General features: G+C 40.4%; 1 protein-coding gene across 2 annotated transcripts in view; it reads right to left on the bottom strand.

Moving 5' to 3' along the window:
- fbxw7 (F-box and WD repeat domain containing 7) overlaps positions 1–23,012 on the bottom strand; it is a 113,592-nt gene extending 90,580 nt beyond the window's left edge. The window contains exon 1 of one of the 2 annotated variants that reach the window (XM_085458985.1): positions 22,954–23,012. Coding sequence is in view for 1 of the 2 variants with exons in the window: in XM_085458987.1 (XP_085315113.1) it covers positions 10,073–10,225 (153 nt within the window). In the remaining variant the exon portion in view is untranslated. Of the gene's footprint in view, positions 1–10,072; positions 11,278–22,953 lie in introns of those variants that run through there. The other variant, XM_085458987.1, reaches the window with a different exon arrangement.
- Positions 23,013–26,104: the final 3,092 nt, after the last annotated feature.

Below are 26,104 nucleotides of genomic sequence, written 5' to 3'. Positions count from 1 at the left end.
AAGTTAGTTTCACTTTGTATTTGGTTATCCTTACCAAATACAAAAGTGGCTACTTGCCCTGCCAGTGGGTACTGTTGTGCAGTTTATCTAATACTGCTGAATCATTGCATGAAGAACCATCGCAGGCATCGCATCCATTTGTTTACATCTGGTAATGACTGTGAGAAATAGAGTATAAGTGCAATGTGGATGTTGTGGTAAAAGTGGTGTATGCTACCAGCCAAGGCTTCCCCTTTAAAATGACGTCCTTCTGGGACCTTGTTCTCTCCCCCTGTTGCAAGAGTCTGAGAACCATGAAGCTGCTGTGAAGCACATGCCAGTGACCCTGATCGAATTCCAGGAAGATGTGTAGACAGGTCCAAGATGACAGGACAGTTTAAATTTAAGACAAGATCTGCTTTTTGGCGATATTATACTGACAAAGTCATTAAATAAAAGTTCTGCTATGCGAGTCATTTAAAGGATGACTGATTAAAACAGTTAAAGCAATCGCACATGGCCCTGTGGTAGCCAGTCCCGAAGCTATCCCACCTCTTACCCAGTGACAGCGGTGACAGTCTCCAAATCCTGAACTGGATAAGAGGTTAGGAGGATGTGTAGATAGATAATATACAATTAGGACAACAATTACTGGAAACAATGACTGTGTATTGTGAATGAATAACTTGGTAAACTTGGTAAATGAACAATGAAGAACAGAAAAGCAAGTGCAAAAAAAGGCTCTTGAGATAAACCATTAGTCACTCCGAGCTTTCAAAATTAAACAAAAACAAGATGCAGTAATGGGTGAAATGAGCTTTTAGCGCTTAAACCGAGGTGACAAACCTTCTGCATGGGCCACCAAATGAACACCCACAGCAGAGCCAAATTAAAATTAGATTGTGGATCATGATTACACTCCAAAAGATTAACAACCTTTTGACCAGATTCACCCTACATCATTTCAAAACTTTCAAAACAATGACTGCCTTTTTATTTTGATAAGAACTCCGAGCACTTACATTCAAGTATTCAAGGTAAACTAACCCAACAAACACATTTTACTGTGACCAAGTGTGTGGTAAGAAAGGATTATACAAGTAAAGGTAAGTGGGACGTGCGACTTGTGGATTTGCCTCATGCAAGTGGTAGTAGGTTGAGTATGTAGCATGCAAATCAGCCTCCATCTTTAGACCTTAGTATCAGTGACACATGTGCAGCTCTGAGACAAACCGCAAGTTTATTCTTGCAAACATACAAACTGTGCATGCATTAAAAGGTGGGCGTGAACAAGAAAGCAAAAACAAAGGCAAGTACAAGGTACTCGCAAGTGTATCATGAAGCAGTTAAAATATCATAGCTAAACCAAGCTACTTTCCTGCTACCAATACAGTAGAGCTACAGATACGATGCACAACCACAGAGGGAAAACAGGTCAGTTACAAGCTGTGCAGCAGTTTGCTGTCTGACATATGAGGTCCTCTGTTCCCTACTGACACTACACAGTCTAAAGGGAAGTTTTTATTTTGTTAAATGGCACATAAGCTTTGTCAATGTAGCTTAAACCGTCCTTCTATATGCCCACGAGGCCTCTAGCTAATCTTAAGTGTGACAAATTAAGAATCAGTGATGCATACTGCACTTCCAAATCTTCTCGATGCGCAAAACGAGTGATGAGAAGTATTTTGGGGACGCTCACATGCTTTATCTGCTTCAGTTCATACCAACTGCTTTGACCTTGAGGAAAAAGTCACTGGTCCCTTTGTAAGGCTCGTCTTCCTCTTTGCTGCATAGTCCCAACGCTGTGGTGGGAAGCATTAGACCTATCTCAGATTGCACAGCCCACCCCACACACACACACACCCCATGGGACTGCCAGTTCATTTCTGTGAGCTCAGAAGAGGAAGGCTATGAATAGCTGAAGTTGTTCCTGCCTTTTACCGGAATGGCCAAGATTCAGCAATTAGTGTCCAACTTGAAATTGGTTATGGAGGTGACAAAGGCTGACAGGAAGACGAGGGAGGGAAATAAAGACAAGATGTGGTAAATATGTGTTTTGTTTTTAACCCTGAAGTTTCAGTTCTTGTTCAAAAGCTTAAATATAGGTAGAAGACATGATCAGACCTGCAGCTTGTACAGTTAAAGTCGGTGAAGTGGTGTTTCAATGCAGGTAACAAAGCAGAGAAAGCAGTAACACTTGTAGTGAGCAAAGACTTGCCAAATGGCCTTTCGTATTCACACACAAGTTTCATTCATCAGTTGCTATTCTTAGTCCAGCAAAAGCTGTGAAGTGGACAAAAATAGCTCTGGAAAACTAGTGAGGGCAGGTGTGAATTTGTGGCTCCTGATAGAAAGCCTCTGAGAGCAAATGCACAGAATTGTATCAAGTAGGGCTGGGCCATATCATACCATTCACGGTAATACCGGTATAATGAAACGGGTGAACCAGAATTGGTTTGTAAAAATGCTGCAACTTCAGTGGTGTGGAACTGGTTTAGCTTTCGTCCGTCAGATACACAACAAAGCACTATTTTTGGTAGAGCATGCTAGTGGGCCGTCGTTATTACCGTGTTTTTTTGGAAAATACGGCACACTTAAAATCAATCCTTTGATTTTTCTGAAAATCGACAGTGTCCCTTATAATCCTGTGTGCCTTATGTATGAATTCTGGTTGTGTTTACTGACCTCGAAACGATTTTATGTGGTACACGGTGCTCGAAAATCTGTCAAATGTTTGAGTACGACTTTGCTAAGCTACGAACCCGCACCACTTGATGGATTGTCGGAGCATTACGGCTATCGTAGGCAGGAGCCTCGCAGAGTGATAAGTACTGTTCTTCAACATAATATTACCGTATTGTTTTTAAGTTTTGTGGATATTATACATGGTTATGCTGAGGATATGTTGTCCAATTTCCACTAGAAATGCCTTTTTGTTAAACTGTCAGCAAGGAATTTGCATTTTCACTGTAAATTTTTTATATAACTTTAATGCACATAATAAACAGCTGCTTGTTTAAATGAAAATACATTGATGGGGGGGGGGGTTTTGCACTAATAAAGTTGTGGAGTTGTAAAGTATTTTGTCTAGTGTCAATTATATCGTCAGTTATATCGTTATCGCAAATTTTCAAATGTATATCATGATAAATATTTTTGGTCATATCGCCCTGCTCTAGTATCAAGATTGTTATGAGATTATGATCACAAAAAACACACACTTGGTTTAGAGACAGATGAACAGCTTTGTTCATGATTTAAAAGCCACCTAACACGCCCCAAACTTTCCTAGAATGAAACATCATTTGGTGCATCAGTCCTGTGACGTCTCAGACCAAAGAGAAAATTAAAGATAATCTTAGGAGTCCCTCTTTCACACAACTCCTTTGAGCTTTAGCCGCAATGATGCAGTTCTATGAGATGCTATGGACCATTTTAGCATCATTTAGTTCACAGTTTGTCCTCCAGCTTTCAAACTTCACTAATCTGACACAGCAGCTAGTTTGTGGAACAACAAAAAAAAAAAAGAGAGGGAGGGAGGGAGAGCAAAGATAAGCACACCACTGGCAGATGAACATTTTCCATCCCTCTCTTAATCTGTTAAGACCCAAAAGACAGGTAAGAAGTCAGTATTGTCTGCTGTGTTATTTTGCTACGACTGGAAGTGAACTGTCTGATTACACATAATATGTAGGAAAACAACAACGTTATCTGATGCCCTCAAGTGGAAGAATATCCTGTCTGTATTTACTGCTATTGCCATCTATAGTGTGGTGTGCCACTTAAGACCGCATCTATTTAATTGGGCCCTAAAGCACGTTACTTTAGGGACTGATATTCTTGCATCATTTCCTATTTCAGCCTTACAGATATAAATTACTGTAAATCGTGATGCATTTAAGAAACTTACAGAAGAAAGTTTTAAGGGCCATTTCCTGAGCTAAGATAAATGCTCCAACTGAGACTTTGCAGTCCGACAGACCTTTTGGCCTCATTTTATTTATCTTGTTCCATATTCATGTGAGACTGAGAAACAGTATCGCATTAAAAGTTAAACAAGCAAAGAAACAAATAGGTTTCAGTGTGGTTAGTAAAGGTCCACAAGTATATAGTGAGATATTAAAAAGGAAGTCAAAAAACAAAATAAAACAATTCCATGTAGACTTATGAAAATAGGCACTTTACTATTGCCAACCGTGTGTTTCTATTTGTTGTATGACATTATAGGCAATCTCAAGAGTGATGAAATGTACTTGGACATAAACAAGATGTATAAAACATCTAAAACTTATTAGTCCAATTTGTTTGAAAAGATGATTATTCCATTTCATGTACACATTTCATAATTTCTCTGACTGCGGTGCAAATAAAGTAAATTACTAAATTTAATTTCAATCCTACTTTTATGGAAAATGATTCATCCATTTGTTATAAGGCTTACAATGTGTGCTCAGCAGTTTGCAGTTCCTTTAAAGGAAAATGTTTATTTGACCACCTGCTGAATTTATAACTTTGGTCACTTTCAAAGAAATTGAGGGTCTAATTTTTATGGTAGTTTCATTTTAATGGAGATAGAATAGAAACAGAAATTTTTAATAAAAATCCAGAAATGAAAAAAAGTTAAAATTTGATTTGCATTTCATTGAGTAAATTAAATATTTGATCTCCAAGCAAATCATGACTCAGTACTTGGAGAAACCCTTGTTGGCAATTCACAGCTGTAAGACGTTTCTTGTAGTTGGTCACCAGGTTTGCACACCTCGCAGGATGTATTCTGGTCCACTCCTCTTTCCAGAAACTCAATCTTTCAGGTTTCTTGGCTGCCACTTAACTCAAAGCTTCACCTCCATCCACAAATTTTCTACAAGACTGAGGTCAGGAGACTGGCACGACCACTCCATGGCCTTAATGTGCTTCTTTAGACACACCTTTGTTGACTTTCTGGTATGTTTTGGGTCATTGTCATGCTGGAGATCTGTCCACCGACTAATCTCCAGTGAGTCGGTGCAGTAAAATCACCCTGTACCCTTAGCAGACAAACAGCCCTGAAGCAAAATGGTTCTACCTCTGTGCTTAACTGTGGGGATGGTGTGTTTTCCTTCCTCCAAACACAGGAGGTCAAGTTACAAGTAGGACTAGGCAACATGACCAGGCAATATGACCCAAACTTCATATCTCGATATTCTTTAGCTGGATGGCGATATACATCTCGATATTTCTTTAAAGCCATAAAGTAAGAACAAAAAGAGTTCTTAGTCAAAGCTGTGTCCCAAATCTCACATAGGCACTTTTATTAAGATACAGTGTAGATATACAAGAAAAAAAACTTACTCAGAAATAAATGATCAGCATTTATTAAATAATAATGATCCATAAATAAAATAAAAATGTTATTTTTGTGCATAACAAAAAGCTCACAATTGTGCAGTCAAAATGTAAACTAAAAGACGCAGAGCATAATAACAAAGACTCTGTTCCCAAGTTCTACTGCGTGACTGGCAGCCTTGAGTTTGAAATCGTCTTTGTAACCATGTCTCTTAACAGGTGCCATTTGTGGTCCTCATACACACACAATACGGTAATATTACGCTGAAGCAGAGTACGTCTTACTCCGCGAGGCTCCTCGGTAGCCGTAATGCTCCAACAATCCTTTAAGCAGTGCAGCTCCGTAGCTTACCAAAGTCGTACCAAAACATTTTTTGAAAGCGCTGTGTACCACATAAAATCTGTTCGTGGTCAGTAAGCACAACCAGAATTCATACATAAGGCACACTTTTTAAGAAAATGAAAGGATTTTAGGCGTCAACGCGTTAGCGCGGTTAGCTTGTTAACGCGCTGACGCCGTCCAGCCCTACGCACGGGGTGATCCGTGGTAACTCGTTAACAGATTTGCCCCGTTAATGCAGTTATGGCGTTAACGTCACAGTGACAACACTAAAATAGTAATCTCCAATTGTTTTCTTTTTACCGACCAGCTCCTCTTTGATAGCTGCCGTGTCCATCTTGTCGTTGCCTACAGGTGAAGTGATGGGGGAGGGGGAGTTGTGTTCAGTGAAGGAGAGAGGCGAGGCAGAGTAACGCAGCGTAGAGACAAAAGTGGACGAAAGAGAGGCAAACTTGCAGCTCCACCAGTATAGTTATAACGTAACGTAGACTATATTAATATAAACGGTATTGTCACATCTCATATCTCGTATAAAAATATATCAATATATTTAAAAACTCGATATATCGCCCAGTCCTAGTTACAAGACTTCACTCCATTACATAGGCATAATCCCAATGGTGTTCTTGGTGACTGCGGGCCCAACTGCCTTCAGATCATTAACAATCCTGTGCAGCTTTGGGCCAATCCACCACCACTCTCATAATCATCCTCATCCCCTGAGGTAAGATCTTGCTTGGAACTTCAGACCAAAGGTGATTGATTATCATTTTATATTTTTCCTAGTACCAAATAATCGAACCAGCAGTTGTCACCTTCTCACCAAGCTTCCTGCTGATGGTCTTGTAACACATTAAAGCCTTGTGCAGGTCTACAATCTTGCCCCTGACATCCTTTGACAGCCCTTTTTGTCTCACCCATGGTGGTGGAGAGGTTGGAATAGAAGAAACTGATTGTGGACAGGTGTGTTTCATACACAAATTGATTGTAATTTGTGTGCCACATGAGCACGGACATCCCTGGTCTCAATCTGTGGGAGCCCAAATTGTGTTTAGGCTGTAGTGAATGTCGCTCAATAACATGCAAATCATTCAAATTAAAACTATTTAATTTTTGTTTGTTTTAATGGGATTTGATCTGTATAGACATCCAGGCAGTCACTGAGTACAGCTACTGGTTGGGGAAGGGTTAGGGATTTTTATTCTGTATGCTGTTCCAAGTTGACACCACATAGATGAAGCTTCAGATGTGGTACACACAGACATTACTTGAGTCTCAGTGCACAAACTCAACATTTAGGCTACGTTCACACTGCAGGTCTTAATGCTCAATTCCGATTTTTTGATCAAATCCGATTTTTTTGTCTGCGTGTTCACACTACAAATAAAATGCGACAGCAAACGCGCTCTAGTGTGAACGCTCAAAGCGGCCCGCATGCGCAAAAGAAGACGTCACACACAACGCGCTCTGTTTAGACCCAGAGCAAACTATATTGTTTGACTGATGGCCCTTAATATAAAGACTTCGGACTTCATGTTTTCCAATTTTTGCTTTAAGTTATTTTGTTATTTACATAATAATGTAGATAACCTAATAATGATCCTTATTGCTGTTTTAGAGGAGCGGTGCTTCAAAGGATAGTTGCAGATTTCTGTCAGAATCTGCAGGTTATGCAGTACAAATAAAATGTTCACGTTTCTCCAACGTTGTCTTCCCAGCAGTTTCACCGGATGGCCAGGAAGCGTTCGCGATGTCTTCTCGGGCGCTTCTTTGGCGCTGATAATTGGCGTCTGTCTTGTATGTGAAGGTTCTCAGTCATCCAGGTCATCGTAGTCAAAGGAGCTTGGCGTCTGTCTCGTGTCAGTGACGTAAAAGATGGCTTTAATGCGACTTGACCGTTCACACAGCAGTTGCTTTCTGAAACATCGGATATGTATCGGATTCAGTACCACATACGAAAGTGACCCAGATTGGATTTGAAAATATCAGATTTGTGCCGTTCACACTGTCATACCATGATCGGATATGGGTCGCATAGGGTCAAAAAAATCGGATTTGATGCGCTTTCGCCTGCAGTGTGAACGTAGCCTTTGACTCAACAGCAAAGGCATGCCATCTTCTCTTGGATGGATTTGGACCATTCTCTAGCTCCTGTGAAGGGGTGGACAGGTATGCATTAACTCTGTCAGTGTAGCCAGCCAACACTCCTGCCCCACCACACAGCCTGCATCTAAACTCGTTTCCTCCGGCTATAGAAATAAACCAAGAACACACTGAAACCTTGTGTTTGAGCTACACTATAACAGCCGAGTGTTGTGTGTTAAAACAGCTACAGCATTCAAATGACTGCCGAATCAAACTAAAAACCCCAAAGCAGACTGAGCTGCAGTCCAGTCCCAGTTCTAATATGTGGATGCCAGAAGTAGGAAATTTGAAATTGGCAGGAAATTTGAAATTGGCTGTAAATGTATTTTCTCAATAATTTCTAGGGTAGTCCCGGGCCAATATGCAATGCAAGTTCAATAAATGCATGTTAATTGTTCATCACGACTCATTAGGCCTGAATGCCCTTTGGGCAGTCTTTATTAAATTAAAAAAAAAAAAAAAAAAAAAAAAAAAAAAAAAAAAGGTGTAGGTCTTAAATCATCTTGTCCAGTGTTAAAGAAACATACATTAAATTTCAAAAATACAGTTCATGGTCTTTAAAACTAAATCCTTAGCAGGTATTTAAACTACAAATAGCAGGGTAAGCCTCAAAATTCTACTTAAGCTGTAGAAAAGTATTTTGTTCCGCAGTCATTACAAATGTAATGCGTTGAATTTTCAATAACAATGACATAATTCATGTTAACTTGCACAGAGTATATCTGTGTTTGATAAAGGTTTTGAAAACTAAAAAACAGTGAATTATTTCCAGTTTTGATAAAGTGAAAAATCTGTCCCAAGCTGGAGGGGGGGGGGGGGGGGGGGGGGGGGGGGGGGAATCATTTCAACGCCAGTGGATTTATCTACGAGACAAACCATGTTGGGAATAAGGAAACAAAATTAGAAGACTGAGCTCAACTTCAAATTGGAGCAATAAATCACACTGAACTGACTTGAACAGTTCCAGTGTCAGGGAAATATTGGTTGTTCAGACAACATCGCAGATGCAGCTGAAGATCTAGCAAAATGTGGCACTGCATAGTGACTTTGCCCAAATTAAACTGCATTAACAGAAGGAGATTAGCAAAGATGGACCAGACCAATATTATAAAAGCTGAAGGACACATTCTGCCTCTAGACTGCAACATGTAACACAAAACCTTGTGAGCCTTAAAAGAGTGACGTTTCCAATTATTAATCCTTTGAGATAAGAAACGCAATATTTGGGATGGTTTCTTGTAATCCTATAAATACACAGCGTTTGTTGAAACATCTTTCCCCTTCAGTTCGATGCAGAAGCAATTAATCAATGTCTCTATTTTGAGCTGGTGCCCTGTGATGTCTGAGGAAAAAGTGAAACTCAAGTCCTTGAGCTGCTAGATTGGAGGGATATCATCTCCCCACATTCATTTCCACAGCAAAATGTTTCATTTTATGTCAGTGCTTTCCTCTGGAAAACAATGACTTCTGTTCAACATAAGGGATATTAAGGCTTTGTCTATAAGCACTGCACGTACTCTAAAATCGTCACTCATTACCTCTCTTTCATTTGAATTGTTGCCATGCAACAGCTCAATAATACCACAACATTTTCCTTTGTGGATTTTTTTTCTTAAATCATTACTCATGAGAGCATAAATCTTCTTGGAAACCAAGAGAATCAATCTCCTCTGCTTGTGAGAATGGCCAACTGCCAGGAAGACTCTGGAAGGGGCTAAAATTCCCATTCAGTGCCAGCTTACTACTAAAACAATCGTGTGCACAACAAGCAGGGAAGCAGAGGGAACCCTAGAAGCTACAGCCATGTGACAGAAACCTGCATTAAAGTAAAGTCAAACACTCGTCACACAGCCGAATGTGAAAGGGCACTCAGACGTGTGCACAGTCTTGTTTGGCTTTTATTTGTTCCATTAGAAAAAGCTTTTTCTCCAACAGGGAGGGGGGTAGCAGCAATCACTGTAAACCACATGCAGACTGAAGGCATCCATTTAAGTGACTGTGCACCCTGCTAGCAAGTCTACTGTTGTCAAGGCAGCAAGACATCCATTAAATCACCTGGTTCCATTAGAGAATCAATTACTGTGCCGCTTTCCTTGGTTGCACAGTTCTTATACCTGAAAAATCATTTCAGACAACCAAAGCAGATACACAAGGACACTACGCTTCACCACCCTCATATGCTGCCAGGACCTATATGGTTCTTGAATTGCTCACAAAGAGCACAATTCCAGTGTCTCCGGACACATGACGTGGCTGTGTCAATGGAAGCTGGCACACTATTACCTTTGGTCGAGGTGGGCAGGCAGTGGCCAGTCGCTGCAGCTGTTCTGAAGTGTGGCTGCAGGAGAGGAGATCTGAGCAGCAAGCTGTGCGGCCCAGTCTCTTCATCAGAGAGGAGATGATGCTGCAGCCACAGCCACACATCGACTTGCTCATTAGTAGCCTGGCTGTTCTGGGGTGTGGAGAAAAGAGACTAGCTGTGAGCCGCAGCCACTTCCTGGTCCTTTCTGAATCCCCTCAGTTGTCCTCAAAGCTGATGCCTTTGCTGTACTGTGTTCCACATGGCACTAATCCACAGGTACTCCCGCCAGAGATAAGGCTGGTTTTAGTAAAAATACAGATGCTGCGGCTCACCTTAATCCACAGTGAAGGTACTTGAGTTGGGAAGTACAGTTTGTCGGTCCATTTCCCTTGTGATTGCTTCCCACTTACTCCACTCCCTCTGCTGTACTTCTATCTCTGAACAACACGCCTCCTGCTCTAGTCTCCCTCCCCCTTTTTTTTTTTTTTTTTTTTTTTTTTTTTTTTTGGCCAAACTCACTTCCATCCACAGAACACCTTATTTTGGCTGCAAATAATACACCGGACGCAGTGTCTGACACTACTCCCCTCTGTCTCTCACAATTTCCATCCGTTTCTTTCCATTCCCTTCACTGCCTTCGACTGCTGTGCAATGAGGATGCTATCCCCGACAAGGCTGTTGCCACCACTGTGCACCCCACCACCACCTCCTCCTCCAGCGGTAAGCCACTCAGACTGAGCTCCTCCAACTTGCCGATTAAAATGTTTTTCCTCATATGACATTCGAGCTCCGAGTTGCTCCATTAATTGAGGAAGCAGTGGACTGAATATTATAAGAAATCCAAGCCACTCAGCAAGCACCAGGAGGACTGATAAGCAGGATACAGTCAGGATGCGGTGGGGGAGGGGTCCAGCGTTTAGGAGACAATAACGGTGGAGGCAGGATTATTATGGTGGGTGATAAACTGTAACTGTGGTCAGCTTGCTGCTGATGATCACTGTAACAATGAAGGAAATAAAGAGCTGAAAATCTTCAGTGTGACAGTTACTTTAACTGATGAAGAAAAACTAAAGAGGAACTCTGCAATCTGTTGTTATTTTGCTCCACTGCAGTAATTTAGTTATTAAGCTTGTAATGGAGCAACTAATAGAGCACAGTTTTACATGGCACATGCCACCTGCACACACCTAGTTTAAACACCTGCAGCATATTCAATATACATCCTTTTTAATTCCCTTGTGTCTCATGTCCCAGCTTTGTTGAACCCACACATTCCCCGCTCACCTCATCACAGATGCTCAACCTGTGGAATCTGTGCTCAGGGACAACCTGCACATTATTCAGCACTCAAGCTAATAGTTATCAGAGCTCATAAAGCCTGAGCTCCTTGAAAGTGGGAAAAACAACGAATGGGAGGGACGGGATGAACAGCAAGACAAAGACAGATGCACAATAAAATGAGACTGGGCCCCTTTTGAAGGACCAACAATAGCTTTCTATTAATGGCACACAGTGTTATACAACTAGAAATCACCAACATCAAAGACAGTGAAAGAGGGAGAAATTTGTCAAGCCAAGAATATGCTAATAATGACCACCAAGAGTAGTTATGCTTAATTAAGTGCCAACATAGGCTACTGCAGCCCATAGCTGTCCAAGCTTCACATCAGCTAATTAGAGGAACTGAACTGGACCTCTCAAACGTTTATATATTGGTGGGGATTTTTGAATCTGAATATTTTATGAATCCCAGGAGTAAACAGCTTTGCTACATAAGATAGGAAGTTTCAAAATTTAAAAAAAGAGAAAAAGAAAGAAAGACAGAAAAACATTTTTTTAAGTTGTCAAACATGTTAGGGATGGACCGGGCCATGCCCTTGGCATGTGACTCAGCACATGAAGTACTTCCTGATATTCAAAGCTTTCCAACACCACCACCAGAGAATCAAGTTCTACACCTACAATGTTACAGGTGATCCTGGTGAGTTCGTAAAGCAGGTTTCTCTTTGCTATTCTCAGTCTACTGCCCCATAACACTACACCATAGAGCAGGGGTGTCGAACTCCAGGCCTCGAGGGCCGGTGTCCTGCAGGTTTTAGATTTCACCCTGGGTCAACACACCTGAGTCAAGTGATCAGGTCATTACCAGGCTTCTGGAGAACTTAAAGATATGTTGAAGAGGTAATTTAGTCAGTTAAATCAGCTGTGTTGGATCAAGGACGCATCTAAACCCTGCAGGACACCGGCCCTAGAGGCCTGGAGTTCAACACCTGTGTCATAGAGGATGGCACTGATGCCCAGCACAGACTCAGAACAGATATTAAAGGGCCTCAGCCATGTCCGAAAACAGAGAGAGCTGTGACCCTTGTTGTCGGAGGGCTTCTGTGTTTTTAGCTTAGTAAAAGCAAAAAGAGACAGCTATTGTTCATATTTACCAGCAGATCTCAGCTCTGTCTCATAACCAACACCTAACATTTGGTACAATCACTAGCAGGAAACTGTAATGAAAGAAAGTGAAAAAATATGTAGCCATAAAAATTACATTTCATATTCAGTAACGACAAATAATATGCAAAGGCTGCACTCTTGGAAGAAATGAGAATGGGTTTTATGAGTTTCATATTAAAACCCCAGCAGGAAGAAAATACAAATTCATGACACTCGATCTCCCCAGCCAACCTCAGTTATAACCAATGACTACTAATGCTTTTGTTGAGTTTTGGTGTCATTTCAATTTTAATCCGATGTAAATGTGCTTGTGTGGTCAATATCCTCAAGTGGAGGTTTTCTTCTCTCAAATCATCATCATCATTAACACAACAACCAGCAAAGCTGTAACCAAAAGATTGCGCCATTTTTGGTGCCTTGGTCAAAGCAGTCACACATGTATTAGATCACCATAAGCATGCTGTGGACCATTCCTGTATTCATTCCCCTACCTGCCTTCTTGTGGTTGATTAGTGAAATCGAAACAAGTATGGCAGCATCAGCAGACTCTCGTTTGTTATATAAAACGCACACAGCTACGCACTGAACAGACTTTACTTCAATATTTAGCAGGAGGTGACGCTTCGCCTTCGTGTCCAATGTCAACTCTCAGTTTGTGCACTGAGCAGTTTTATTTTCCGTGTAAGCAGAACAATTCTGTCCTTCATTTTGTATTGCATTTCAACACACCTTGAAGTAGTACAAACTAGACTTCACCACAGAGCCCTTAATTTAGCGATGTACAGATCCACTCTACAAATGACTGTTAGTCTCATTTTGTGGGAATACTGCAAAAATGTAAAAACTGTTCCATCTGTTTATTCAATGAGGTGCATCACATTTGATGTACAGCTGTGACCAAGTACGAGCTGTGCCTAACATGAAAAGTTGCTGCAAAGAGAAATGATGAAGCACTTAAAGCTGTTATCAGTGCTCACTGGCACATCTCTGGGCTGTTGATGGGAATGATACTACATAAGACAGCTCACTGTGATTCAATGGCGTAGCTTTCCTCAATCACCGGGTTGCCATCTATCCAAAAACAAACGGCCCATCAGGAGAGAAATGAAACACTCCAAACACAAAAGGCTTTATCTGCAATCATCAGAGACAATCTGTACCAAAAGGTATAACACCATCAGCCCGGAACAAGGAAGCAGGCAAGCGTGCCAACGCGTAATGCAGTCACCAACACTGAGGCAGTGTCTGGCAAAATGTAAGCTAAATACATGTGTTTATACTTTTGTTCTCTTCTTGCCCAGGAGTGACAGACAGGGCAGGGTGAAAGGGTGCTCTGTTCATTATTTATGAATATTGCTTTTCACTGTGTCAGCCCACTGCCTCAGTATTGATCTATAAAAGGAGGGTGGCTGCACCACAGCCCAGAATCTCAGACGAAGAAATAACGACAAAGCTTACACACTGCAGCTTTATAGAGCATCTAACTGGCACGTCGGCAGCTCACGGAGCTTTGCATATAACATAGGAAAAATATAACCATGACATGCATGCTAAGAATAAGTGAATATAGTAATTACCAAACAAAGTCTATACTGTACAGAGTTCCATCACGTCCTGCATTGGTGAATCTCCATTCATTTATCTCAATCCAAACCAATCTACACTCTTAAAAAGTCCCATACAATGAAGTGGTATGAGTTTTTTATACTTTGAGGTAGGGCTGTGCGATATGACCAAAAGCTAATATCCCGATATAAGACATGTATCGTCGTTATCGTCCCGATAATGATATAAATCACGAAAATTTAACATTTTCTGTAAATTCTGTGAATCTCGGGCAGCTCGACTTGCATGAAGTGTTTCCAGCTGGGCGTCGAGTACCTGGAGTCGAATGTTTTAACCGATGCATGAAACATGATTACACGGCGTGCTGCGGGTGAAGCTTGTTCTAACGTTTGAATCTAAGATTTATTTTTTAGCACCTGACGGCTCTTTTTTTTTTTGCTTATCATCCGTAAACTCTCTACATACTCTTTCACGTGATTCAGTTTATTTTGAAGTCTCAACGGGATCTTGAGCTTTATTGTGAAAGGTTTATGTGGAAAATAAACAAGCAGACACGCAGTGGCATAAAAACAGGCACTTGTCTGTCCATAGTGTGGTTATATTAACTATAAGAGAAAGAGAGAACGTTAACTAATATAGCCACTACAGTGACCATCAAAATGATGAAAAAAATATTGCCGTAAACAGTTTATTTTGCGACACCACAAAACAAATTATAGCGTAAAATGAAACGATAGACGTTTTTATATTGTCATCCGATATATATCATTATTTGAGCAGCCCCACTTTGAGGTGTGAAGCATGAGCTACGAAAATCTGAAGTAGCTTACAGCCAGCAGTCTTCCAACCCATGGCAACAAGGTCGCTTCCCCACTTGACAAACCCATTACAGCTCCTCTCTCTTTTCCACAAAGAAACTGGGCAACCAGCAGGAGTTGCACCTGAACTATGCTTCAGTGGGAAATCTACATTGTAACCTGATGTGCCCCTTCCATTGAAATGCAACTACAAGCCAGTCAACACAACAACTGGCCTGTTCAGCACCACCACAGCACTTCCTCTGCATTCCCGGCTACTTTTTTGGACACATCTTTTAAATTTATCAGACACATCTTATTACATTTATTGTTTAAAGAAGTGGAAAAATTAGAGGGACAAACGCTTGCAGTCACCAGTGCTACCTCTCAGCTTCCCAGTAGATAAACGTATGATATCAATTTGAAAATCTTAAATGCCAGGTCAGCCAGGAATGCTGTAGGTCTTTAAACAAAAAAAAAGTGATAAATCTACCTTTCTAGGGAGACGCATGTTAGGTTACGGTGTAGACTAAGGTGTAGGGTTTCAGGGGGGTAGCTAAAGTAACTACACATTGCATCAACACAGTTCACAATTACTGTGGTCTGATCATCTCATAATTCACATTTGTCAAATACAACAACTGTGCTGAGAATTTGGCATTTGAAAGTAAAGTGAGAGCTCAGAGAGAAGGATAGCTGCTCCCACTCTTGCTGTAGCTCACCGACCTCTACCTGAAAGTAACGGGTCTGAATTAAAACTCCAAACTCTGAAAGAGTCAATTAGAAGTGTTGCATAAAACCAAGGGTATGCAGACAGGTCCAAAAAAAAAAAAAAAAAAAAAACGAGTGATGTGATGCTTTTGTTGAAACTCAGCTGTTCATGGAGCGTACGTAAGAGACATTATGTATGTAAACTAAAGTCTTTTAAAAGCCAATTAATGTATTCTTTTTTCTCCAATTCAGCTTCAACATTTTTACAAAATGCTGCCTTCTGTGAGGTCAAGCACACTAGCGCAGTCTGACCGTTAAATGTAAACACTCTAATGTGGTGTAGACGTTAATGAAGAAACCTAAAGGGCAAAACAAAGACTCCAAAATAACAAAAAACTGAACATTACTCAAGCATTCATGCAACATTATTCATAATACTCAGTGACCAGTCTGAATGATTTAAATCTCTAGGAGTGTACACACACACACGCCCTTTAAAAAGATCAAATTTGTTGACTAATTATTTCATTGGTTAATCAAGTGGCAAATATGTGATAATTAACATGCTGCTATTAATCTCTTCAAAGCAATTAGTGAAACATTTAAGTGGGCTTGCAAATGATGTCCTTAATTATCCTGCAGTATCCAAATGTTGGCACGCTGAGAAAAAAATTACACTGAAGTCAATCTGTACAATGAAGAACCGACACTCATGCTGAGTTTAGACAGCCACACATCTGTGTGTGTCTCTATAGGTAATGTGATAATACCATACAACAAGCATATCTGACTAAGGATGCAGGCAATCCTTTTTCCTCTGAGTAGGCTGCACTCTAGTGGGCAAAGCCGAAAATATCCAACAGCTGCTGATAAAAAGGCTAATTTAGGATCATTTCTCACTACTTAAGGCTGTGCAAACGCAAACACACAAACCCACACCCCATTAATAACATTCATTCACTCTAGGACAATGAAAACAGACACAGAAAAGTTACAACTTCCTGTCTCCAACACAGGGACATAGGACTTCCTGTTTTGAACAACTAGTCAAAAGCATGAATAACTGATCAAGAGTTAACCACGCCCTTCAACAGTTAACAGACCCTTACATCAACACCTACTGGTGTTACACGTTTCTACGCAGCTTTACAAGACAAAACAGCACACCAGCAGCTGATTTGTTCATGAACAAACAGGTTTGAGGTATAAGCTTAATCGGTTACTTAAGTTTTATAAATACTTTTATTACAGTTTTCCCATGTCTTGATGGAAATGAATAAATCATTTAAAACTAATAATCCCCATACAGAACTCATTTAAACAACTGGCAAGATAATCACCTCTAACTAAAATCATCTCCAAATTACAAGAAAAGATGAGGCGTTAGTCATGTTACAAGAGGTTAGCTAAATGGATCAATATACGTCTAATTCAACAGACTGCATGGACAAATGTATCAGGACAACTTTAGGGCGTCCATTTTTTTTAAACTGGTTTCATGAAAACAAACATCATCATCATCATCATCACGTAAGAAAAGTAGCATATAGCTCTTATTTTAATCTCAAGATTTTGTTGCAGATGAGAGATTAAACTTTGGTGTTTTAGGCAATGTTAGTTTTAGTCAAATATTGGGTGTGAAAATAAACAGTGAGTCTGGCCTCATAAAATAGTGACCTATATTACTGTAACACCAAGTTTATCATATTTGATTCACGACGTTTTGAGACCAATGATCATTTTGGGACAATGATAAATTGCCCCCAAATGCTGGATTTAGCAACACTGATTCAAATTCAAACTAATCTGTCAGAAGGTTCAATAAACACTTCAGCTTCAAAAACTCTCATGGTTCAGCCTTTACAGGGTTTAACATATTAGAGAGTCCCGTTAAATAACTTCCCTTCTTTAATGTGAAAAATGAGAGCATTTATTTAAAGATCCAATTGAATCCTTTCTGCTACACTTTCACTCGTGTTTTATTGGACCTGTGTGACTATCCACAGATACGCACAAAGCCAATTACCAGCAGTGGGTCCCGATTTAAAATGTCACAGCCATTTAAACTTTCTGCATTTCTGAAATGTGCATTAGCAGCAATTTTTACCATCCCTGGCCATCCCTCATCATCATTGTGAGAATGCTCTTCTCTGAAGTAGGCAAAAGGCTGTTCTGAATTATTTACAGAGAATGAGTGGGTGAGAGGTGTGGGACTGATTAGGGAGAGACACACAGGATAGTGAAATCTCAGTCCTTCAGTCTGCTTAGGAAGCAGTTTTGCATTTAAATTTAAAGAACCTTTTCAGAAAATGACAGCAGTGTACCTCCTACAGATATTCAGCCGCATAAGGTCAGCTTTTGACGGGAGGCTATTCTTTAATATGCTCAACATAAAAGGCAAAAACTCCTCCTAGCAGGCAAACGCACAGCTCAGTGACTGTTCTACCATCAGAAATAACGATACATCTTTCTTCTGTAGAAATATTTGTCATTTCAGAGTCAAGTTCCTCCTTGATAACAATTCCATCATTCATGAAAAGAGGAAGAGTGTCACATTATTGCACCCATGCACTGATATTTATACAATAAGCCATCTCGTTACCATCACTCAGGCAATCACCACATATTAAATATGCATATGCTTGTTTTATTGTTTTTGTAAAGGTCACCATAGCAAGCATTCACGTCTGGAACAAAAAGCACCAAGTGGCAATACAAACGACAAAGTTAAACTTGAAAGAAAATCCAATCCCAGACCATCAACCTGAATTATTCAAACTCCCTATCAAATGTCCTTTATCCGGTCCATGAGAGCAGAGCAACAGTTTTAGGAGGAAAGACAACGTTAACATTTGGACATTTGAGTGCCAATCCACACTTTAAAAATGCAGCAGTGAGCCAAGCAAGCCTCAGCTATGTGCTATCACTTTACCTTTAATTCACCAGCGCGTGCATGGGATGAATAATTCATGCCTTGCACCACACTCTTGGCTTTATGGAAGAGTCACCCGTACAGCTCAACGCAGAAAACACATTCACATTAACTGGGAGCAATGTGCTAAACACTTTTTTTTTTTTATTAAGTAAAAAAGGTCACACTTGAATGGAGATCAAGGTAAAAAAATGATCAATATTTGCATATCTAAAGTATTGTTTACTATGACTCAAAAAAGGAGGTCTCACAAAAAATACATTTTTCTGATCATCTGACAAGTTTGCCAATGCTGTTTCTTTTGATTGGGAAAGTTTCCGATAGCCAGAAAGGTTTGACGTGCCGAGCAAACATCAAGTTACTCTGAATTTAAAGATTTTTTATATGAAAGTTAGAGCAGGGCGATATGGCCAAAAACATTTATCACAATATATATTTGAAAATTTGCGATAACGATATAACTGACGATATAATTGATGCGAGACAAAATACAACTTAAAAAGACAACCTTCCATTTATTTTCACTTAAACAAGAAGCTGGTTTTTATGTACATTAAAGCTTCATAAAAATGTAACAGTGCAAATGCAAATTCCTTGCTGAAAGTTTAACCAAAAGGCATTTCCAGTAGAAATGTGCTGACATATCCTGAGCATAACCATGTATAATATCCACTGAAGTTAAAAAGAGGTGCTTTGCAACATTAAACTGCAGTGTGCAGTACGTATTTTTCGGACCATAAGGTGCACGGGATTATAAGGCACATTAAGCGAAACAAAGCAGTCAGATAAATCAAACTTTATTAAACTCATTCTTCTTGCTTCCTCCACTTCTGTACCATTGATTCATTAATGTTGAATTCTCTGGCAGCGGCTCTATTCCCATGTTGTTGCAGTATATTAATGACTAACCTCGTATTGTGGACGGATTATCTCAGTTGTTCTCCTGACTGAAGATTGGTCCTTTTACAGCATCCTGCCATGCGATTGCATTTGTCTCTAACCATGAAGAACCTTCACGTTAACTTTTATAAGTGGAAAAGTGTTAGTGTTCGTCCTCCAGCTTCACTGTTTATGTTATGCTAACATAGCTGTGTCGCTAGCGATCACGTAGCACATCATTATATACCAGCTAGCCCAACTTCAGTAACCCTACAAACGTCACTGCTGTTTAGTTTCCTGTCTTCATTTATGTTGGAAGTGATAGCAGAGCTGTACATTTGATTTTTTTCAGAAATCTCTCAGTCAGAACATGCAATATCATGCTTAGGTAACTAGCGAAACTAGCGAGCTAACTTCCGCTAGCTTCCTGCTAGCTTCTAACTCCGTTAAATGTAATACATTTTGTTTTCATGGATGCCTGGAAGTTAAACTTCATAGTTACACCTGGTAAAGCAGCAATGCTGATCGTTTTATTAAAGATGAAAGAATTTAGACAGTTTTTAACTCTTAGTGATGCTGCAGTGTTCGTTTGACCTGAAGATTACGGAGTTTAGGACCCAGATTACTCCCAGATTTAAGGGCATCTTAGTCCGACAAATACGACTATAACGACGGCCGCTTGCATGTTCTGCAAAAAAATGTGCTTTGTCGTGTATCTGACGGACAAACACCAAACCAGTTCCACATCACGGAAGTTGCACCATTTTTACAAACCAATTCTGGTTCATCTGTTTCACTCAACAATCGGCCATGTGCGTATGAAAACAAAGGCACTGCGCATGCGCGTTTTACTCCCATTCTATCGCAATATTTCATTTTCCTATTGTTGCCTAACATTATACCGGTATTACCGTGAACGGTATAATATGGCCCAGCCCTAATGAAAGTTTAAGTTATAATACTTGATCATTTAAAAACCAGAAAACGCTGACCACCAGATGCTTGGCCTCGGGGACCCTCCACGGGCCGGGCTCCAGGGCGGTGCCCCGGTAACCCCATCCCAGGCAGGGGGAACTGTTCCCTTGATCGTGCACTCACGGGAGTCTTCTGAATGGCTTTTTGTCTGGTCCCTCACCCAGGACCAATTTGTCATGGGAGACCCTACCAGGGGGCAAAAGCCCACGGACAACATAGCCCCTAGGATCCCTGAGACACACAAACCCCTCCACCATGATAAGGTAACAATTCGCGGAGGGCCCTTGTGTCCAGGGGTCTTGTTCTAGAGTGATGGGAGAATGTAGCAGGAGATCAACAGAGGGATTAGTGCAGCGGCTGCAGTGATGCGGACGCTGTACCGGTCCATCGTGGTGAAGAGAGCAGAGTGTAAAAGCGAAGCTCTCAATTTCACGAGCTGTGGGTAGTGACCAAAAGAACGAGATTGCGGATAGAAGCGGCGAAAATGAACTTCCTCCAAAGGGTAGCTGGCCTCTCCCTTAGAGAGAGGGTGAGAAGTTCAGCTACCCGGGAAGGGCTCAGTGTAGAGCTGCTGCTCCTCCACATTGAAAGGAGCCAGTTGAGGGGATTCAGGCATTTGATAAGGATGCCACCTGGGCACCTCCTAGGTGAGGTGTTCCAGGCATATCCCCACTGGGAAGCGGCCCTGAGGCAGACCCAGGACACGCTGGAGAAATTAAATCTCTCGGCTGGCCTGGGAACACCTTGGTGTTCCCCCGGACAAGCTGGAGGAGATGGAGGTCTGGGCTTCTCTGCTTAGGCTGCTGCCCCCACGACCCGGCCTCAGATAAGCGGAAGAAAAGGGATGGATGGATAGCAAATGCAATATAACGGCAGATTTATTTTCCCCTTTCAAACACAAGAAACAATTTGATTTCTCTAAGATTAGTTATGCATGGAAAAAGGTTTTGTTTTATTGTCAACAAAAGTCAATGCACAATAAGTGGTGGATTAGCCATTTAAGCTCCGTGCAACTGTTCACATAGCTGGTTCTTGTGTTTGTGGCCTTTCAAACATGCACTGTCAATAGGGAAGTTGCAAAGTGCCCTTTGATTAACACCACCACCATCTATGCTATAGGGGGAGAATATGCAAATATCAGAATTTGCATAGTTCCCTTTGCCTATCAATTATCATTCCCTCGGTGATCACCTCCAGCCCCCTTCGAACACAAAGTCCTCAGTAATTCTAATCGCTGCTGCACCTGCGCTAATCACAATCTTCCATATGTAGTTTTTCCTGTGCTTGTGGGTTTCTTTCTTCAATATGTAAGAATAGAACAGAACAAATGTTACCCGCCTATATTGCTGCCTCAGCACATACACTGCCTAAGGTACCAAAGAAAAATACTGGTGGAAGCCAGTGATACTGCTCAGTTTCCTAGCCTAGTAGCTACCCCTATGGTATCAATTTCAAAGTCCTTCATCGCCTTGTTCTCAAGTTTTTGCATTTACAAGATTTAGAAAAAACCTGACCTCTGTCCCAGCTTCAAACTCATCCAAGATTTTAGTAGATACAACAATGGTATCAAATTGAAACTACTCCTATGCTTAGGAGTTATTCCATTCACAGACTTGTTTGACGTCCCTTCCCATCAGCCTTTTACAGCTGAAGGGTAAAAACTGATTACTGTGTATTTTGGTAACAAATGGTAGCGTTAATATTGGTTCAGAACTTATAAGCAGACAGACTGAGCAATTTGACTTGTTAACTTGAGCTCTGACCAACTGTAACTTGGACATTTTCACTACCTCAAATATATGTTTAAATATAACACATACATTTTATAATTGAATTTAAATTTTGAGCACTTAAGGTAGAGATGTGACAGTATTCACATCATATCCATAAAGTCTCTTATAGATTCAAAAAGAGAGCCATCTCTAAATCTCAACATTATCCAAGCTTGTAGTCAATAATTTATCCTTCATATTTTCAAATCATTAAATTGTGTTTCCTATAGGCTGAGAACTTATTTATGGTATTTGATAACACCGTGAAGTAGGAATGAACTCACTTGATAACAGACACTTTCATGGGAAATCTGTTGCTAGGAAACAACTGGGCTCAAGCTTACATCCCATCAGCTGCCGACAACAACAAACAGCATAAACTTGAGCCCATTTATAATGTTTGTGGATGTGATTTGCAGCATTTCTGAAAATAAGAAACTGCAAAATGGTCTATACATAAGCAGAGAGCCGACCATAGGCACAGCAGATTTCATAATGTGCTTGTTTATGTTGTTCAGTTTGTCAATGCTGTAACACGCGGCTCACGCCATAATTCAGCATTACATATATTTCTGTAACAGTAATTTGTTTTGTTTATCCTTTGTTACACATCTGCAGTAATGTGTGTTTCTATATGTTGATACAAAAAAATAATTGCATATCAAGATTCAGATTTACTAGAACACACACACACACACTTACTTCTTGTCCCCCCCCCCAAAAAAAAAAACAAACAAAAAAAAAAATAAAAAAATAAAAATAAAAAAGCAGCATTTACTTACAGTTCTCTCTGTGTCTCTTAGTTTAGGCCACAACTGGTCTTCTACCCCTCCAAATCTGACTCCAAGAGCTGATTCTTTCTGTGGACAAAGAGTGAGCAGTCAGTACAGCAATCTGAGGGATTACAGAGTTCACAAGCTACGGGGCTGTCTGGAATATGAGAGGAGAAAACAAGAGTAGTGAGGTAAGAATGATGGGATTTCAATTTCTCCTGCAAACCCCAGACAAAGCATGACAACTCTTCAACAAGGTTTGCCAAAGAACAATTCAACCACCTGGCACAACATACAACACCTGCATCAGCATGTACCGGTGAGTCACCATCATAGATGCGTCAGTTCTTCCCGTCTCGTCCGATGGGAAGTGAACAGAGCTTCTGGCAGCTCCCACAAAAACATGTTACTTTAAAGCTGAACTGAAATTAAAAATGTCTTCAGGAAATCATAGATGTATTGATGCTACAATTACATGGCATGTTTTTTCCCCCCTCATTTCAAAAAGAAGCTAAAAATATTTTGGGGGGAAACTGCATCTTGGTTTGAAGCCTGTGGTTGGGTGTTTCCTTTGGCCAACATCTGAGAACCAGCATTACCGACACAATCTCTACATGGCACATGTTAGCAAAGTAGCAGCAACAGCTGTTGCTTCAGCCTTCCATCTGTGTGCACACAAGATGAGCTCAGCCACAATACTGACTGTAGGTCACCTGCAGCTTTGCAGTAATCAGAGTACTACAGTCACTGTAGTTGTACATTAAGAAAAGAAGAATAGATTTAGTTTTAGGTTAAAGAGTGAGTAAAATGTTAGTCATTACCTGACTAAATTAATCTGATGAAATAAAACAAAGAGGTAACTGATCCTTCAGACAACTTTTAAAGGAGGCAGCTTAAACGCCTACTGCCCAGACAAGTTGGTCAGCCTCTTTGATGAATGGTAACTGACTTTTTCCTTCCGCTTAGGACCTGCTATGGCAATATCACGGGTCCTAAAAAGACAGACTTTAACTTTAATATTTCATACTGCCCCAGAAATAACACTGCACCATAATAAGTGTTCATAAAGTATATAGGGTAGGGGAGCTTAGCTCTAGGCACAGGTTTGAGGATAGCAAGTAATCACATGGTCAAAACTTAAGTCAGCAAGTATTCTTGCAACCCAAGTACTCAAGACATTACACCATGAGTCAAAGTATGACATGGGGAGAGGGTTGGGCAACAGGATGAATGTGTCAGCTATCAAAATTTAATTTAATTTGTTTAACAAGCCAAAACGAAACAAGAGAGGCGTTTCAATCTGAGAAATTGTTCCTGCTACACTCCCCAGCACACTCCCAGGCTGAGAGCGAAAATGATAGTTCATGTAAATAAAACGAGATATTGACACTGAGTTGTGGGAAATGAACAGCTGCCAAGAGAGGGTTTCCAGCTGTTTGACACTTGATAACTGTGAGACAGAAAGGTTGCAGAGAGACCAGCTTCACGATTCAGGAATCTCACAGCCTTTATCTGTAATGACGTGCAGCATCGAAGTTGCACAGAAGGAAATCATTCACCGTGTAATCATGTCACAGACAGCTACTGTTGGACCTGTTCAGATATGAGAGGTTTTGAGCAACAAAATTCCTATAAATATCAATTTTACACAAAAAGTGATTTCTCCTTCAGGAAAGTGGATTTTGTGAGGAATGCTAAAGGAGAGAGGAGATAATGACATGTGCTCTCTCCCTCTCATGTTTGTTGCACATTACAAAGCAAAGTATGAATATCTGACTGTACGACTATTCTTTGTTTAAAGTGCTAATTTATGAATGATGAAAGTTTATTGCAGACAATGCACTTCTGTTTTTAAGCAGAGCAGCATTTGCAACCATTTATCCACTTTGTGACAGTCAGGAACTTCTGGTAAAGAGGGTCTTACTCTAGAAATCCCTTTGCGATGGTCTCAGTCGCCCATAGGTTGCATGGGAGACCCCAACTTGTGAATAAACATATGTCAACTGCTCATTGAGCTGTAGTAAAACATGGAAGTGCAACTCAAACTGGAAACACAGAACATTCACCTTCAAGGTTTAAAAGGTGCAACTTATTTTCGTGTTTGCAGACAGGTCAGTCGCTTCCATGCAAACTGTGGGCAACAGAAATTTCCCAGCAACCAGCTGGGAAATGGACTTCCCTAGACAGTCTCTAGGTCTGTGTTCAAAGGCATCACCCATACATGCACACAAACAAATAATCAAATATTGTTTAGGGTACAGTTGAGAAAACCATACTTGTAATTTTATTTGTGAGCCAACAAAGTTTGAATGCTCCGTCAAAGGCGCAGTCATGATCTGAACTTCAAAACAAATACCCATTAAATAATGTAAGGTGATCAGACAACAGTTAGTCTACTATTGACAAGAGTGAGGGTGAGTAACAATTTGCACAAAGGTCTGCTACTTCTGTGTAGCCCACGATACAGGTTGCATGTTAGCAAACTCTTGTATTCAGAAACAAATTAAGTTAACCTTTGACTCCATTTAAAAGGGAGTCAGTCCAGAGCTTTCTAGGAAACATTCTGAAAGTTTCTCAGAGTCAATTGAACACAGAGGTCATGGGTGCCTGCAACTTCAAGGCTGTCATACGCATCTAGATGCCAAAGAATATGAGCTCACATGTAAGAATGCAACTCCTGTGTTTCCTGGCCTTCATTCACTCTGACTAACTCTGGTCAAAGTTTGAGACAGACGCACGAGTTATGCAACAGTCTTAAATTGACCAAAACCTCTGAAATACTTCAAAAAATAAATAAATAAAAAGGAAAATGTCCTCACTGAAAATATAAGAAATCATGTTCCAAGTACTTCAATTTGTATGATATAAATTTAAAGGAAACGTCACATCGTCAGTCTCTCTTACATGTTTATGAACTCCACAACTCCTTCATATTACAATGTTATGTTACAAATTAGGAAACGTTACAACCACAGCAGCTCCGCGTTCTTACACAAATTTAGATAACTGCATTAGAGGACTCTTCAGAACAGCCTTCCTTACTTTTGGATAATCTTCGTAAATTTATGCCACATCAGATTTTGGGAACAAAAACAAAAAACCCAAAAAAAAGTAGATTAAAAACAGCCAAAGTGGGAAAAAAGGAGGCTTAGTTTGTCAG

This window comes from Copadichromis virginalis, linkage group LG6 (genome assembly GCF_057382275.1).
Source record: "Copadichromis virginalis isolate Kocher_CV1m ecotype Utaka linkage group LG6, C_Virginalis_male_GT1.1, whole genome shotgun sequence".
Classification (NCBI taxonomy): Eukaryota; Metazoa; Chordata; class Actinopteri; order Cichliformes; family Cichlidae; genus Copadichromis; species Copadichromis virginalis.
Note: the sequence above shows the minus strand (reverse complement) of the source record. Positions and strands in the feature narration are given on the sequence as shown.